Here is a 16939-nt window from a genome sequence, read left to right on the forward strand (position 1 = left end):
AAGAAACCAAATGAATCTACTTAGGTTGGGTTCTTGGATGGATGTACACTGAACCCAGAAGGTAAAGTAGGGCTTTCTTTACTCGCGTGGGCCAGGAAAAGTGAGAGACACGGTAGCCAAGCCCCTCGTACCCGTGATCCTCCGCTTCCTCTTCTTCACCTAGAGAATGTGAGAGGTTGGTGAACCCTTGCGTTAGGGGCAAAACTGTGCGCTTTCTGGGTTTCATAATTGACAGCAGAGTTTCAAGTTGGCCACCACACATAAGGGATGGTGACCTGCTGTAACTGGGAGACTGGTGACTTCTCTAACAGGTCTCTCATTAAAAAAAATATGTAAGCCGGGCGGTGGTGGCGCACGCCTTTAATCCCAGCACTCCGGAGGCAGAGCCAGGCAGATCTCTGTGAGTTCGAGGCCAGCCTGGGCTACCAAGTGAGTTCCAGGAAAGGCGCAAAGCTACACAGAGAAACCCTGTCTCGAAAAACCAAAAAAAAAAAAAAAAAAAAAAAAAAAAGTGTATGGTGTGCGTGCCTCTGTGTGTGAATATGGGTGCCTGCATACATTGCGTAGAGGTCAGAAGACAACTCCTGGGTCAGGGTCTCCCCTTCCACTGTGGACTTTGGGGATTGAACTCTAATCATCAGGATGTGCAGTTGAGTTTACCCACTGATTCATCTCACTGGCCTGCAAACCTCCCAGTTTGAAGGTCAGAGGCTCCCTTTATCCAGTTTGATTTTTCACGGTTTTCAGGTGTCTGTGGCTCGGTTACCCACAGCCAACCACACACAAGAAGATATTTTGAGACTGCATCTGTTTAACTTTTATTACAGTGTATTATCATAATTACTTACTTTTCTTGTTCTCTTACTATGCCTCATTATAAATTATAAGCCTTTATGTATAGGAAAGAATAGTAAATAAAGGGCTGGGTACCATTGGCAGTTTGGGATGCCCTCAAGATTCTTGTGTGCTCCTCTGATAAGAGGGCCTGTGTAACCACTGAGGGACCTGCCACCCACAGAATGACTTGGAACCCAGTTCTTCTAGTGCTGTGAAGGTTTGGGCTTATGAACTAATGTACTAATTAGTTATTAGCAATGAATATTAATAAAATGTCTGCCTTTGTGATGAATGGCATAGAGTCCTAATGGTGACCAATAGCGTTAGGAATGACTAATTATATTAATGACTAGTGATGGAAAAACCTTTAAAATACCTTTCTGCATGCTTGGATATTAAGGATAATTAAAAATTTCATGAGTAGCATGAACATACAGAAAACAGTAATGGCTGCTTGGTCAGCAGCTTCCGCCAGTGTAGACCTGGGTCGGCGACAGGTACCTCCCTGTGTATACCCAGGTTTGGCCCAGGAGGTCAAGTACTGATTGTACAAGTCAGGAAGCTCACCTCGAGACTCTCTTGCACCTCTAGGTGAGGCCCGGCATTTAGACCAGAGCAAAATGCCCTGAGTTTTGTTGTTGTTTTTGGGACCCAGAAAGAGGCATTCAGTTGCTTCCCATGGCCCCGGTGCCCCAGGCTGGGCTTAGGTCTAGGACAGCCACTTGGATCTTTACGTGCTTGCTCTATTCCCGCTTCAGTGGCAGCTGAGGGTCATCTGAGGATACCCGATGAGATGTGGTGCCTGTAGGCTCTTACGTCCAGGTGCCCGGGTCCGACGCCAACCCTGGCCCACACGTGACACGAACAGAAGCACAGCCGATGAAGCCAGTTGTTGTAAGGTCATAGGTCCAGCCTGTGAATGACTGGACAAGGCTGGAGAGAAATTAGACCATGTCCCAATGTAATTAAAAAGGGTTGTGTTAGAAATTGAGCAGAGTAACCCCATGTGACGCTTCTCAGAACGGCACCTGGTACACCACCGAGATCACAAGGTTTCAAAACAAAGCAGCAGTGCCTTTTGGGTGATGGCTTTCCCCATAGGTTTTGAATTATCTTTCTCTCACATGTGTCTAGTACAGTGTGCATACTCTGAGGCCAGCGCAAAGGGAGGTGCAGAACCAGCCTGTCAGTGGGGCTCAGTGAGTCCCTCTGGGGATTGGAAAGGGAGGTGAGGAGTGAGCGGGACATTGACACCGAGTCCCCACACCTGCGGGGGTGGTATGTGTTTGGCTCCTCTCACTGGGTTCTTTTTTTTTTTTTTTTTTTAGATTTACTTATTTATTATGGATACAACATTCTGCCTCCATGTATGGCTGCACACCAGAAGAGGGCGCCAGATCTCATTACAGATGGTTGTGAGCCACCATATGGGTGCTGGGAATTGAACTCAGGACCTCTGGAAGAGCAGCCAGTGTTCTCCACTTCTGAGCCATCTCTCCAGCCCCCTCTCATTGAGTTCTTGTCCTCTGCCTCTCACATCATCAAACTCACACCCAGATGCTAGATAAAACTTCTAATCATTATCTCATCACTCAAGAATCCACAGTGAACCTAAGTGACAAAATTCTAAGTTTTTCATCTAGGCGGACAAACCTTTGTCTTGTCAAGCTTGTATGTTTCTTTATTCCATTTTTTTTTTTAACGATGAAAGATCTTATTTCATGAAGACAACAGGAAATAAGGCAGGGTGAATATATCTCCTATCAAAAAATGCTGGGGACCGGGAGTGTTTGAGGCTTGTTTGGATTAAGGAATTTTACACGTATATAATGAGGCATCTTGGGGATGGTCCCATGTCCAAAGACAGAATTCACTTATGTCTCCCATACATTTTACACTTGTAGCCCGAAGGTAATTTTATACAATAGCTTTAGTGCTCTTGCGTTTCGAATGCAGCCCGTCACGAGGTCAGGCGTGGAAGTTCCCCTCCGTGATGTCATGGGAGCATTCAGGAAGTTTCAGATCTTGGGGCATTTCTGGTTTCAGAACTGTGAGTCAGACAGGCTCGGCGCGTGTCTGGTAACTGCCTCAGTTCCAGCCACGCAGCTCGGGCAGAAGCACCCCCTCTACCCTTTAGAAGTTAGTGGAGGACAACTCTGGGCTAGGGATTGGGTCAGCTGTTGAGAGCTTGCCTGTCTACCATGTGCAGAGTCCAAAGTTTAGTCCCCAGTCCTCCAAATAAACAAACAAACGACAAAACACCGGTAAGAACAAATCTGGGAGTGGCCATGGCATGGTTTATGGAAGCTGTCTTGATCAAGGCCTTGGGAGCCTGGTAGACCCACCTGGAGCTGGCCCCAGGCTTCCCTGCTGGGCAGATTTAGAAAAATCACAGGAACTCTCAGAGCCCTGATTAGTGACATGACATGTACCTACACGTCTCCCATAATTGTGTGGATTCAGCGGAACACGAGTGCTCGGCGCAATGCCGGGTACCCAGCCAGGGAGCACCTAGCCAACGGTCGCCAGGGTTACTTCTGAATGCGGTTAGCTTCTCACCATCTTGGACTTGGTACAGTTATAGGGACAGAAGCCAGGAGAACAGTTCCCCTCCTACGCGTCCTCTAGGGAAGACCCAGGCCGCGGGTAGGAAGTGTACCTTCCTTGGCGGGCGCCATGGGCTGACTGACAATTTGCTTGGTGGGTTTCAGGTGCTCGTCCTGGCCGTGAAGCAACTCTTCCCAAATTTCGAATTCATGTGGCTGGTGGATGAAGCCAAGAAGAACCTGCCTCTCGAGTTGGACTTCCTAAATGAGGGAAAGAATGCCGAGAAAGTGGCCCACATGCTCAAGCACTTTGACTTCCTAAAGGTAGGAGGGCAGGGCCGTCGGGAATGAGTCCTGCCCTGGGTGTCCCCACTTAGAAGGTGTGAGTTGGGACATCTCTTTGCCAAAGTTTCTTACTTAAGATGAGTGATTGGTAATTGGACCCATATTAACGCCCTTGAAGGCAATTTCCAAAAGAATGAACCCTGCTTATGACTGTTGACCTGTCAGTCATGTGAACGGAGCCGTTCATTGCATAGAGTGAGCTGAGCACCCCGTGGGACTGTGTGCTGTGGCCTCTGCCTCCAGAGAACATGGAGTGATAATGGTGACGGTGACAGCTAACACTACTGTGCTCGGATCCTGTCCCAAAGATGCTTATTACATTTGCTCATGTAATACCCAGTTCTGTTACAACAGCATCCCTAGCCATCACTGAAGCGTGCAAAACTCTGCAACAGAGACCTCAGGACTCACGAGAGAAACAGGCATGGAGCACAACGCTCCAAAATGTCAACGACACAGAAAAAGAAGCATAAGGCTGCGGGGCCTCACATGTGTGTCTCCTTGCATGTCCCGTATTTCGTATTCCTTTTCCTGTTTTTATTGTTTTCTTGATCTCTTGCTGTGGTAGGCACCGTAGGTTGGCCCCTGCTCTGGAAACTTTCTACTTAATGACAGTAAGCAGACCCACATGTTGCCTGTCTTACAAAGTGTCTTGCACACAACACACACACACACACACACACGTTTCTTCGTTTTGGTGGCTTCCCATGAGGAAGTGCTCAATCTATCCAGGACAAGGAGCTCAGAGGGACTCCAAAAATTGCTGACTGTAGAGAGGAGACAGCAGTGTTCAGGGAGCGTTTTAGTGTGCTGGTTTAGTTCTGGTGCTGTGACGGTGCTGACATCCTGATGGTGGCCTCTTCCAGCCCGTGCCCATACACAGCTGTGTCTGCTGCTCACCTCAGAGTTTCTGCCACCTTTTACCTGGCAGACGTGCCCCTCGGTGCCAGAGTGCTGAGCCAGACAACCCAGCAATCTCCTCCAGTGTTTCCATGGAAACAGCAGAATCATCCCCTGGCTGGAGCCAGCTAGCAACTGCCAGACCAAGACATGTAATAATAATAATAACAACACAGATTTTTGAAACAAGGACGCCAAATTGATAAATAATTAACATACTGATCTGACCCACGGCTGCCAGAACTCACATACCATTCCTAAGACAATGGAGGAGCAAAGGCTCCTGAGTAATTAATTTAGCCTAAGCACATCATAAGCAGGAAGCAAATTTCTGCGCTGCAAACCCAGCTCAGCTTTTAAAACTGTAGATAGATTGCTCTTGCACGCTGGCACCCCATCACAACATCTGTGTGTAATTAAGCCTCAGCAAAGAGTTTGCCTCTCATGTGCGAGACCTTTCTAGTGCTTAAGGGGAGGGGGGGCTTAATAACCCCGACCCTTCACAGTAAATCTTTGGGCTTCCGCCCATCACTGAATAAATAGAGAGGAGGTCTGAAGACGGTGAAGGGCAGCCAGACTGAACAGTATGGGTCTGAGAATGCATGGACTAGGGCCGTGCCAGGCAATCAGGCTTGTGATGAACCTGGGGGAGAGTTAGGGACAGGCAGGAAGGGAAAGGCTGTCTAAGCATGGGTTTGGAACCGGAAGAGATAGGAGCATGCCTATGGGTAGAGTGGGGACCAGGGTGGGTTGCATCGGGCAGGGTCATGCCAGTGTTTCTTGCATGAGGTCGGGAGCCTGAGGGATATGTGTGCTTTTGGAGAAATGTCGTAGCTTATTAGACTCTCAGATGAGCAACACGTATTGTAACGGCAGACCTTTTAATGTGTTAGACATTCCTGAAAGTGTTGCACGTGTATTTACTCTTTAATCTTTAACAGCCCCATGGTGTCGTCTTCAAGCCTCTGTCATCAGTGGGGAAGCAGAAGTCCCCGGTGATCAAGCCATTGACCTAGGGTTACACAGCGAACCAGCAAGGGGCAGAGGCAGGGTTAGGGTGGGCACAGCCATGGCTTCAAGCCCCCACGTCGAACTGCCTTTGTGGTAGTTCTTGGAAAAATTTCTGAATCACAGAGACACGTAAGTTCGCATGAGTGTATGGCATTGACTCAGCCCTGAGATGGATCGGGACCCCCCTGAGTCACTGTGTAGCCATCACAGGACGGCCGGCGTTTGACTAGCCGCTCCGCATCTGGTCTCTCCATGTTAATGGTAAGTGAGGTGAAGCGGCTCCCTCTGTAACCAGCAACATCTCTTACTGGGTGCACACTTAGATGCAGAGAGACTGTGCCTGTGTCCACAGTCAATACAGCAAGTAGGAGGCTGAGCTGTGTTGTTGCCCGGCCAGGCTCTGACTGCAGAAGGAATGTACCCTGAGGGTCTGGACGAGCCACAGCACATGGACAAAGCAGAAGAGCAAGGCCAGGCCCCACCATGAGGTCAAGGCTCCCCAGGGTCTTGGCACTTTTTATGGACTGCTTCTTGAGGTTGGGATGGTCTTGACGTGGGAGCAGGTGGAACCCTCAGGTGGGCCTCTGTGGAGCTGTCCTGTAGGACACAGACCATAGGCCAGGGTCCCATAGCCTATGGTGGCCCTGCTGGGGCCAGTGAGTACCTGGCGAGATGCCTCCCAGAGCTTGCTTGCTTTATTGCTGCCCGCCTGTGTTTGTCTCTCGGTTTCCCCTTCCTGGATGGAGGAAGTAGACAGGCAATGGTAAGACGTAGCCCTTTGGGGACTTGAGGGCTAAGTCATGCAGTTTGCTGTTCTGTGGTTTTGTGGCCATTTCCCTGTGATAATCTCCTCTATTTTCCAACCCTGAATAGCTGAGGAAAAGGACATGTGATTATCAGACCGGAATGGTCAGTCACATCATAGGGAATGAAGGTCCGGGAGGGAGGCCCTAGCTCATCTCTGCCCCTGCCTGCCCAGGCAGCCAGACAGCCTGCCTGCTGCCTTGGGCTCTCACACCAACCTTGGTGCTCTCCTGGCTGTCCTCCAAACGGCCCAGGAGGTCCTGCTGGAGCTCCAGCCTAATGTTTACAGAGCCCCAGGGACCACGGCCGAGCTCAGGTCTCCAAACCAATGGAAGAACTTAACCCCAAGTAACGGACCTTTCCTCAGGAGACCAGGAACAACTGTGACAACCGCCATGCACTAGTCTGGAGTTGACAAGTGTGTCTAGATCCTACATTCAAAACAACGGAAGAGGTGCGGGTTTCTTGATCTGTCTAGATTTCCAAATGGCGAAAACCTAGCTTAGGCTCATCATAAGGGCTTCGCTTGTGGGTAGCTCTGCCCCTTGCAGGGCCCATCACCAGTGAAGGAAACAGGGGTGGGGGTAGGTGGGGGAGGTACCAGGAGCTAAGCGAATGATCGATGGCTACACCTGTCTCAGAAGAACTAGGGGAAGAATGTAGCTGGACTCAAGGGCTGTCTACATGGGTCTTGGGGATGGGTGAGGGAGGAGGACTCAGTCCCCAGAACACTTGAAGTAGTCACCCTTGGTTTTTTCTCCTTGAGAAGAAATAATTTACCAACATTTTGGAGAAATAGCATGCTGAAAGCATCACGACTTTGGGGGCCCTGACTGCGTCACCTGCTTATGTGGTATCCTGCAGCCCGTGGTGTCCTCTGACCCCTCGCTGTTCCTGAGGCAACCCGTTTTCTTTTGCTTTTAGGTGTTTTTAGAGTCACAGAGGGTAGGAATGTGTCAATTAGTTTATAATTTGTTTGCAAATAACTGAAAGCCCAATCCAACAGTTTTTTTTTTTTTTTTTTTTTTTTTTTTTTTTTTTTTTTTTTTTTTCGAGACAGGGTTTCTCTGTGTAGCTTTGGAGCCTGTCCTGGAACTCACTCGGTAGACCAGGCTGGCCTCGAACTCCCGATCCGCCTGGCTCTGCCTCCCAAGTGCTGGGATTAAAGGCGTGCACCACCACTGCCTGGCTTAGTTGTTGTTTGTTTTTAATGTTGTTCTTCGGGCTGGAGGAATGGCTTGGCAGTTAAGAGCATGTACTGTTCTTCCAGAGGACCCGGGTTTGGTTCCCAGCACCCACATTAAGCGGCTTACAACTGCTTGTAACACCAGCTCCAGGGGATGCGATGCCTCTGGTCTCCTTGGGCATTTGCACTCATGGACACATATACTCTCCCATCCCCGTCCCCATCCCCATAATTAAAAATAAGTCACAAAATGTTTATTGTCTTTATAAAGCAGAAAAAAGTACCTCAGTACTTACTGAGGATGCTTAGTAGTTTGACAACATCAGGGCTGGTACCTGTGATTCTCTGAGGTTTTTTAGTTTTTAAACCCCTTACGTGTGCAAGGTGGCAGTTACTGTTTCCAGAATCACCTTTACTTTCAGGGTGGGAGAAAGAGAAGAATACCACAAACGTCCTTTTATGAAGAGAAAATAACCCTTCCCTGGATCCGCTAATAAACTGCCACTTACATTTGATTGACACGAGCAGCGTCACGTGACCACCTACTATGGGGCAGGGAGGGAAAGGGTTTAAGTTTCCCCCGTGTGGGGAAGAGGAAGATGGGTAATAGACAGTGGGTTAAGATCCAGCGTTTTCTGCCATAGGAGGCTGGTAGGAAACTGGCCGATTTACTCTTGGTCCATTGCCTCAACGTATCCATCTCCCAGGTGCTAACACCGTAGCAGATTTAGGGCCCTGCGAGGGTCTGATGGAGGGAGAGGCAGAAGGAAACAGCTTTTAACACTAGTGTTAGCTACGTGTGCAACACTGACCATGGTACCGCATGGAAACAACCCAAGGGAGGAAAGATTAGTTCCGGCTTCCGTCTTCAGAGGGTTTCACTTCATGGTGGTGAAGTCATTGTGGAGCTTGTGGCTGAGAAGGGTGTAGTGGAGGCTCTTTCCATCACAGGGGACCAGAAAACAGGACTTCCGGATCCAGGGCCTGAGCTCCTGTACCAAACAAAGGCCAGCCTCTACTGAGGCCTTCTTCCACCAGCCAGGACCCACCTCCTAAAAGTTCCCAGACCTCCCAAAAGAGTGCCCCCCCCCCCCAATTTCTTCAATTGGAAATGTCCAACACAGGCTCATCATGCTTTGAAGGCCCTGGGGACCTTCCTTCAAAGCATGATGAGCTGTGGTGGACATTTCCAATTGAAGTCTTAACAATAGCAGCTTCTCACCGTATCTATTATAGGGTCTGGCTTGCAGTAGGGTGGGGTGGGGTTGGGGGTGGGAGGTGAGTGGTAATGGAAGGGAAGGGGTTTAGGGTTGTGGCACTGGGGGGGGGATCGTGAAGCTGCCCCCACCTCCGTGAGGGACTTGTGAGGGAGTCCTGCTGTAACGGCTGCCTGGCTGAAGCGGTATGCCTAGTCCTCACCCAGGCTTTCCTCTCTGGTGGTGGCTCCATCCTAAAAGCAGTATGTGGCAGTGTCTGGCTCCCGGCACTTGACTGGCGGCCGGCCCTGACCACAACCCCCTCCTCTGATGACACCCACCTTTTCCTTTATCTCCAGGTCCCCCAGATCTACTGGGAGCTGTCCACCAAGAGGGTGCTCCTGATGGAATTCGTGGAGGGAGGGCAGGTCAACGACAGGGCCTACATGGAGAAGAACCAGATAGACGTGAATGAGGTGAGGCGGGGCTAGCATGTGGTTGGGGCTGCCTGGCTAGGCCTGGGGCTCTGAGGCCCTAAGAGCCTGGCCCACGGCCATCCTTCAGGGAGGGTCCCCCTACGCTTCCCCATCCGGTCCTGGGTCTATAGAGGCAATAGGGACAAGCAAGCCTCTGAGCTCGAGGTTGCTGCGGCCATCTTTTCTCAGAGCAGCTGAGCCGCGGTACCCAGTCAGGGGGTCAGTCTCTTAGTCTCTTTGGTGCCTGTTTATCAACTCCCATCCTGCCCTCCACTGGGCCACCACTGCAGGACTCAAGGTGTGGAACAAAGGACTGTGGCAGTCACCTGGGTCAGTTTCACAGAGCACGGGAGAAGATGAAGCTGTGTCTTTACCTCCTGTTCCCCTGGTATCAGGAAAACTGACTAGTGGACCAGGGTCTGTACCCAACCTTCTGCTTCCTGGTCACCCCTGGGCCCCCTAGAAAAGAGGAAGTTGTTAGTGCAGTCCCCTGCATGTGCGGGGTCTGGTTATTCAGGGTGTCCAGGCTAGAGCCAGACATCATCAGCTAAATCCTCAGTGGGGATTACGACCAGGATTAGAACCCAGGTCCTTTCTCCTCCATCTTCTCCATCTCCCTCCCATGTGGGTCCACAGTAGAACTTGCAGCCACTTGGATGATGGATACATCAGTAACTGTGCCAGGAAATTGGCAGCACACCGGAAACCTGCATGTTCCCCTTGCCTTCAGCCCCTAGGGTAGGTGTAGGGGTGGCGCCCAGGTCGTTCACAGAGTCTGGCTACAGTGGGGTGCTGGGCCCCGCTGGGTGACCACCTCTAAAATCCCCCTACAAGGAAGCAGAGCCTATGCCTGGTAGTCAGGAGATCCAGCACCTCTGCCCTGTCTTATCACTGGCATCTCCTTCTTCCAGAGATGGACTTTCAGTCCAGGGGCTCACCCCCGTCCATTCACTTCTCTGGATCCAGCAAGCTAAGGCTGTAATGGCATCTTATCAGAGGTGGCTCTGATTTTCCAAGATGAGTGTAAACACAGACGCATGTGCTCTGATGGCGTGGCTTGCTTGTGACCGGACCAGCTGGAGATTGGTGGACTCTGGGCAGGGTGGACCCTCTGAGTCCAGGCCCCTTTGTTCTTGCCGCCACCATTCCTGTGCATGTGGGAAAAGCCACGATCCAGACAGACAAACCTTAGCGAGCACCCAGATCTTTCAAGAATGAAACAAGCCAGACTCAACCTCTCTGGTCCTCAGTTTTCTTAGTGGAGGTGATGGAGCAGCTGACCTCTAACAAAGGATCCTTTCTATTTGGATATTTTTGTAGCCTAGTGACTCTGTGGCTTAGTGAGCACCGACTCAGGATGGTTCAGGAACCCTCTGTTTCAGAACCATTAGGGGAGTTTGTATAGCTATGCAGATTCCTGGGAACCACCCCAGGGCGCACATGAGGATCTGGGGTGGGAAAGGGTTGCAGAGTCTCCAAGTGGGTCCACAGAAGACCTCACCCCAGGATAAAGCCCTCAAGCTGTCAGTGCTCATGTGTACCTGCAGCACAGGCGACCCTACCGAGGAGCCTGCCTGGGTTCCTCTGTTTATGTCCCTGAGCCTGGCAGCATATACATCCAGGGACCATATTTGCCAGTAACTTTAAGAGCCGGTGGCAGCGATTCTCATTGATCTCATTAAAAGCAAAGGTTGTGTGGGAGCCTTCTGCAGGCAGACGGGGCTGCTGCTTCTAGCCACAGAAGGACAATCGATTGCAAGGCCTTTATCGAAGGTTTAATTGGATTTCAGTTGAGTGCGGGTTGAAGACCCTGCCGGGGCTGAGGCCTGGCTTAATTGGCATGAAATTAGCCAAGAGAAAGGTGACTGAGTTGGTACCACAGGGCAGCAGGGACAGATGCAGGCGTCCTGGATGTGGGCAGACATCACCTGTTTATGAAGACTGACTGGATCCAGGGGCTCTGGGGAGAGATGCCAGCCAGGTGCTTCCTTAGGGAGAGAGCTACTCGGAAAAGAGGGTCATAGTTACGTGGTCTTAGATTCGGCCCTGCTCCTCAGGATCCCCAGGAGGAGGAAGAGGGGGAGGACTATAGAGATTGTTCCCTCACTCACCAGGGAGTAAACTTCTGTTAGAGTGGGGATGGATTTAGGACTTAGCTGGAACCTTAGAAACTTTCTAACTAATCTTTTATTTCAGGACCCTCAGCACCTATTTCCAGAGATGGCAGGGACTAAGCCTCCTTGGAGCTGAGATCACAGGCCCAGAGCGCCTGTAGCTGGCTCAAGGCTCCTTAGCCTTTGCTCTGTCACTGGCTGTCCTTAGGCCATGCCTCTGCTGTCTCACGTTGGCTGCTGTGGTTACCCCATCTGCTCTTCTTGTGATGGGGGTGTTGCCTTTCCTTTCCTTTGAAGTCAGAGTCTCCTTTCAGCATGTTTTTTTTTGAGTACCTATTATGTGCAGGCTACTGAGTGCCTATTATTCTGCCCATGTGTGCTAGAATAGAAATGTGGACAGAGCCAAGTGTGGGGCTTCCAAGAGACCTGGTGCTGGACAGGATGGGTACCTGGCATTGTCTGGTTCTGCCATCCATTGCTCCAGTACCCTCAAGTGTTATACTTGAGATAGGAGTCTCAGTCCTTCGTGCTATGGGACAGATGCCATCGTGCATGTGAGTTTTATAAGCAACAGGACCATGTAAAAACATTTTCTATAATTCATAATTGCTGAGGATATTATTAATCACGGAGGCATCTCTTCCTCTGTAGAGTCTTTGAGAGCCTCTGTTCCCTTCTTGTCCCACTCTGTAGCCTGTGAGTGCATAGATTTGGAGGTACTTGATTGGCATGCCGTGCCATAGATCAGAAAAGCCAGGCTGCAGTTTCTACCTTGGCCTTGATTTCCTTCCTTCCTGTCACTGCCCTGTGTGGATAGAATGGAACCTTTCCAGTTTTGCTCTGTATTGTACCAGCCTCATAGCCCTCTGGCTGGCTGGTATCTGAGGATGCTGGAGATCCAGTTCCTGAATCATGAGAAAGAAAACTATTTCTGCTCTCTAACCCCCATCACTCCTGGATGCTCGTGGATGGTAGGCGGTCCCGGGTAGTTCCCGAGGATTTGATTTCTCACAGCAGAGGTATTGGTTGGGCCAAAGGAATGTTCTGGAGCCACTGTTTTTGGAGTCTAGTGCTGGCTCTAGACTGTCACTTGTCAGCTAGCTGTTCTGCTGTGGTGTTGCTGTTAGGAACCCTGGTTCCCCTGCGTGCAGGAGACTGTGGGTGACCTAGAGGATCCTTTGACAGCTGGAGCAGAGCTCTGAGCCTACTGCATGTGCCCAGTGCACGATGACAGTGAAGCCCCAGCTCTCTGGTTTTCTTGGCAGGACAATGTGTGTCAAAGGGCAGGGGATACAGGGAGGGGAGACTCCTTTTCCTGGTCTTTTACATTGACCCAAGCAAGGTGGAAGGGTATGCAATCTGTGTGTGGGGTGAGTTGTCACCCTAGGAATGAGACTCCAGATGCCAGCAGCGGTTCCTCCCTCACACGTGTTCTGGTGGCAGTGACCCCTGGATTTTACTTTCTGGACTTGGGACCACTTGCGGGCACCTCTGATAGAGAGATGAAGTCTTTGTTACCTCACAGGTGCTTACGTCTGGCTCTCATGTGAAGCCTGGTAAGGCCCAATTAAAGAAGCGGTATTGGCTTTCTTTTTATGATAAAATGCTTCCTGTTGTTAGACGAATAACTCGAGTAAGAGTTTGAGTTTATTTTGGCTCATGGTTTCCAAAGGTTGCATCCATCATGGCCGGGAAGGCATGGTGGTTGGAGTGTCTTTGTCTGTGGAAGGGCTCATGACACAGTGGGTCTTCATATAGCCAGAGATCAAAAAGCAGAGGTCTCAGGCGGAACCAGGGCCAGCTATCACCTGAAATGATCTACTTTTCACCAGCCAGACCCTGTAGATGAAATTCTAAACAGTCTCAGTAATTAAGAAACACAGAGCCAAATACAGGGGTAATAGACGAAGAGGTCAGAGAATTAGCAAAGAGCCACAACTACCTTATCTCACCATCTTCCCACCGTCGCTTCCCCCAGAGAGCTTCTTCCTGTCTGACTTGTGTTTTTATTGCTTTCCTGTTCTGCCTTCTCATTGGCTCTAAGCCCAGCCACATGACTTCCTTGTTCATTGCCTGTCTATACAGACCTCCAGGTCTCTATGGTTGGTACTGGGATTAAAGGCTCTTGTCACCACACTTGACTGTGTCCTTGAACACACAGAGACTCTGCCTGCCATGTGATGGGATTAAGGGTATGGGCTACCACCGCCTGACTGCTGTTTATGGCTATGTGACCTCGCAATGTGACCTCTGATCTCCAGGCAAACTTTATTTATTAACATACAAATAAAATCACATCTCAGCACAATTAAAATAACACAAGACCCCACTTGCTAAACACTCCACCACCTTCCAAATTAGTGCCACCTCTGAGAGCATCCGCCTGTAGGGAGGGGGAGCACGTTTAAGACGGAAGTCCCAACAGGGGGCTTTTTCCAAGTGCCCCCGCTGTCAGAGCCACGCCTCAGTTTTTTTGCTCCTGCCTGTCCTCGATACCACTGCGTGAGGCTGAGTGGTTCACGGCATCTGGTGTTCAGGGCTGTCATCCCACACTTGCTCATCTAAGATCACTGTGTGCCAAGAATACACTGACCTGGGCAGCACTGGGCAGCACTGGGCAGCTGGAGCGGTCTGCAGCTTCTGGATCTCAGTGTTTGTTCCTGGTGACAGGAGGAGGGTGATGGTGACATGCCCCAGGCAGCCGGCTGGCCTCTGTGGAGGATCTGGCAGGCTCTGGGGACAGATGTCACAACAGCAGCCTCCCGTTTCTCTCACAGACGTTGGCCTTGCTTTTGGAGACACCCCCACCCAGGAACATACATAGACTTTTCCTTGGGGGTAGGAATGAATTAATTCACACAATTATAGACCAATTAAACTACTTTCAGCCAATTCAGGCCTTGAGAAAAGTCCCAAAATAACTCCTTGATTTAAATATTATTTACTCAATTAATTCTTTACTCAGCCTTTTTATGGCGTCCTGTTTTTTTCCCCCGTCTTCCCTACTGTTAGAGAATAAAGGCGTTTGTAATTAGTGAGATCACGTATGAGTGGCACATTCTTTTTTTATTTTTTTTGTTTTTTCTCGAGACAGGGTTTCTCTGTGTAGCTTTGCACCTTTTCTGGAACTCACCCTATAGCCCAGGCGGGCCTCGAACTCACAGAGATCCGCCTACCTCTGCCTCCCGAATGCTGGGATTAAAGGCGTGTGCTGCTGCTGCTGCCGCCGCCGCCGCCGCCGCCGCCGCCGCCACCACCCGCTGAGTGGCACATTCTTTTCACACAGTACAATTCAGACTTCTCAGTGGCTTTTTAGTAAAGAGCACTGTCCTGGGGGAGTCACCCAGCCAGGATTTCTTCCCGAGGTCCTTTTCTTCAGAGGTCTGCCTTGGGGAAGCTCTCCCTGCAGTGGAGAGGCAGGTGGACTGACCATTGAGCACCTGTTCTCCGGAGTCAGGTCACCTGACGGATCAGCGCCACTAACTGCTGAGCAAGTGATCAGGCTTCCTGTCTTTTTATCCCCAACCCTAATCCCTTCCGCTGTTTCCTGCAAAGAATGGCTAAATATCTGGAGCAGAGCCTGGCCCATCATGGACTACTCCAAAAATGTGCCCCTGCCCATCATCGTGTGGATACCATACCTCTTAGGGCAGAGGCAGTACTGAGGATGTGGTGGTCTGTCCCTCGGTAGACGATGTAGCTGAAGCTATATAGAAGTACTAAGAGAGGGGCTCAGGGATCTTGGCCTTGCTTCTGGGATGCACCAGCCCAGCAGAGGCCTGGGACTTCCCCAGGACCCTGAATACCTGTATTGATAGGAAGGGCTGGAAGCCCTGGGGAAAGACTGACTCCCAGAGAGGCTGTCAGCACAGTCCTACAAGATGCAAAGACACTTCACCCAAAACTAAGAAAACAGAGCCACAAGAGGGGCATGCGCTTTCCAAGTCATCCTTAGGTGTAGTTCAACCAGCACTGTGCCAGTTCCAACTCCCTTCCCCTGAGGATTTTTTAATCTAGGGAAATGTACTTTTCTTTGTTATCTACAATTATGAGCTCAGCCTGAAGTCCTGCAGCTCTTTCCCAGTTGAGACGCAAGTAGTTTCTGCCCAGTAGAAAAGATAATCCTGAAGGTTGATTTTTTTTTTCTTAAGACCCCATAGGACAGTAAGTAGTTCACATTTCACCCAGGAATTCTCCTTTCTTCCTGTTTAAATGTTCGGAGTCAGTCCCAGCCTTCTTACAGTTGTTTTCAGAGCATGTCTACCATCGTACCTGCTTCCTAACTGTTGACTTGAAAGCCTTGGACGCTTCGTCCTCTGTGTGTTTGTGAGCTGTGTTTATAATGCCGACAGTTACACTTTCTCCACGTCTAAAATGATGCACAGCGCTGAAAAACCCAAAGCAATGACATTTGTGTGTCTAACTTTGAGTAATGGCTTTCTCCTCGAGGTAATGGCATTTGACTTTGAATTGTGAGGTTGCCCTGTGAGGAGGTCGAACAGATGGCGTTAGTCCCACATAACTGCTAATGGAGATCGAGGGCTGGGGCGGCTTATCTCTCGGGCCACCTGTGCCCAAAGCGGTAGCACCACCAAGATGGCTTCGGTGCTGAGCCGTTGGCAGCAGCCAACTGTTCCTCGTGCTTTGCCTTCTATACCCGTCATTCCTAGTGACATCTGCTTGGACTGAGCATTCAGAGCAGCTCCCAAGTAAGAAGGTCTCCAAGTGGCAGCTGGCTGAGGGGTCTTGAAATGGTGTGTGTGTGTGTGTGTGTGTGTGTGTGTGTGTCTGTCTGTCTGTCTGTCTGTCTGTCGTATGCATGAGTGTGTGCATGTGCTCTCTCTGGTGGCTCCACTCATGTATATGGTAGTAGTCAGCAGCACCCCTACCTGCCCCATGGAAGATCAGCCCTCAGAGATATGAGCACCCCCAACCTGAGTCCCCATGCCCCTGGGGGCCATCCTTCATTGTAGAAATAAGGGGCCCAGAGCGATTAACAATATTTCAGAAAGCTTAGGGGAGATCATACATCTCCCTGTGACAGGTTTGCCCAGACTAAATGAAATGTCACTTCTCCACATTTTGACTGGAATTCCGTCAGCTCAGTCTGGCTGCGCTGCTTATCTTGGGCTGATCAGGAGCCCTGATTGGACTTTATATGCGTCCTTGACAAATAAAAATGAATGATTACTTAATAAATGGAATTGGTTCGTCAGATAGGGCCTTTTGAAGCGTGGCTCCCAGGAGCTCCAAGGAGCCTAACACAAAGGGTTCCTGGTGGCACAGGGATGGGGAACTGGCTGGCTCATCCAGGACCGGCTTTGGCTGAGGTCCATCTCCCAGGAAATAGAAGACAGTGGCCCTGGGACCCCTGCCATCTGAGCACGAGTCTGAGATTCGACCTGGGACAAAGTCCTATTCCTAATGAGAACGACCGAGTCCCAAGGTGTGTTTCGGCCGGGGCAGATTTCCGGAGTCAGAGTGCCGGTGTGGTAGGATAGTGTCTTTACCATCTTCTTCTCTA

At 50.3% G+C, this 16939-nt stretch overlaps 1 protein-coding gene across 1 annotated transcript in view; it reads left to right on the top strand.

Annotated features, from left to right (window-relative positions):
• The window catches only part of LOC114686836 (aarF domain-containing protein kinase 1-like), a 101394-nt gene that overhangs the window by 74914 nt on the left and 9541 nt on the right, over nucleotides 1–16939 (top strand). Inside the window, 2 exon segments of the mRNA XM_028861513.2 lie at nucleotides 3549–3707; nucleotides 9185–9301. Coding sequence (XP_028717346.1) covers nucleotides 3549–3707; nucleotides 9185–9301 — 276 coding nt within the window.

This window comes from Peromyscus leucopus, chromosome 14, assembly GCF_004664715.2.
Source record: "Peromyscus leucopus breed LL Stock chromosome 14, UCI_PerLeu_2.1, whole genome shotgun sequence".
Taxonomy (NCBI): domain Eukaryota; kingdom Metazoa; phylum Chordata; class Mammalia; order Rodentia; family Cricetidae; genus Peromyscus; species Peromyscus leucopus.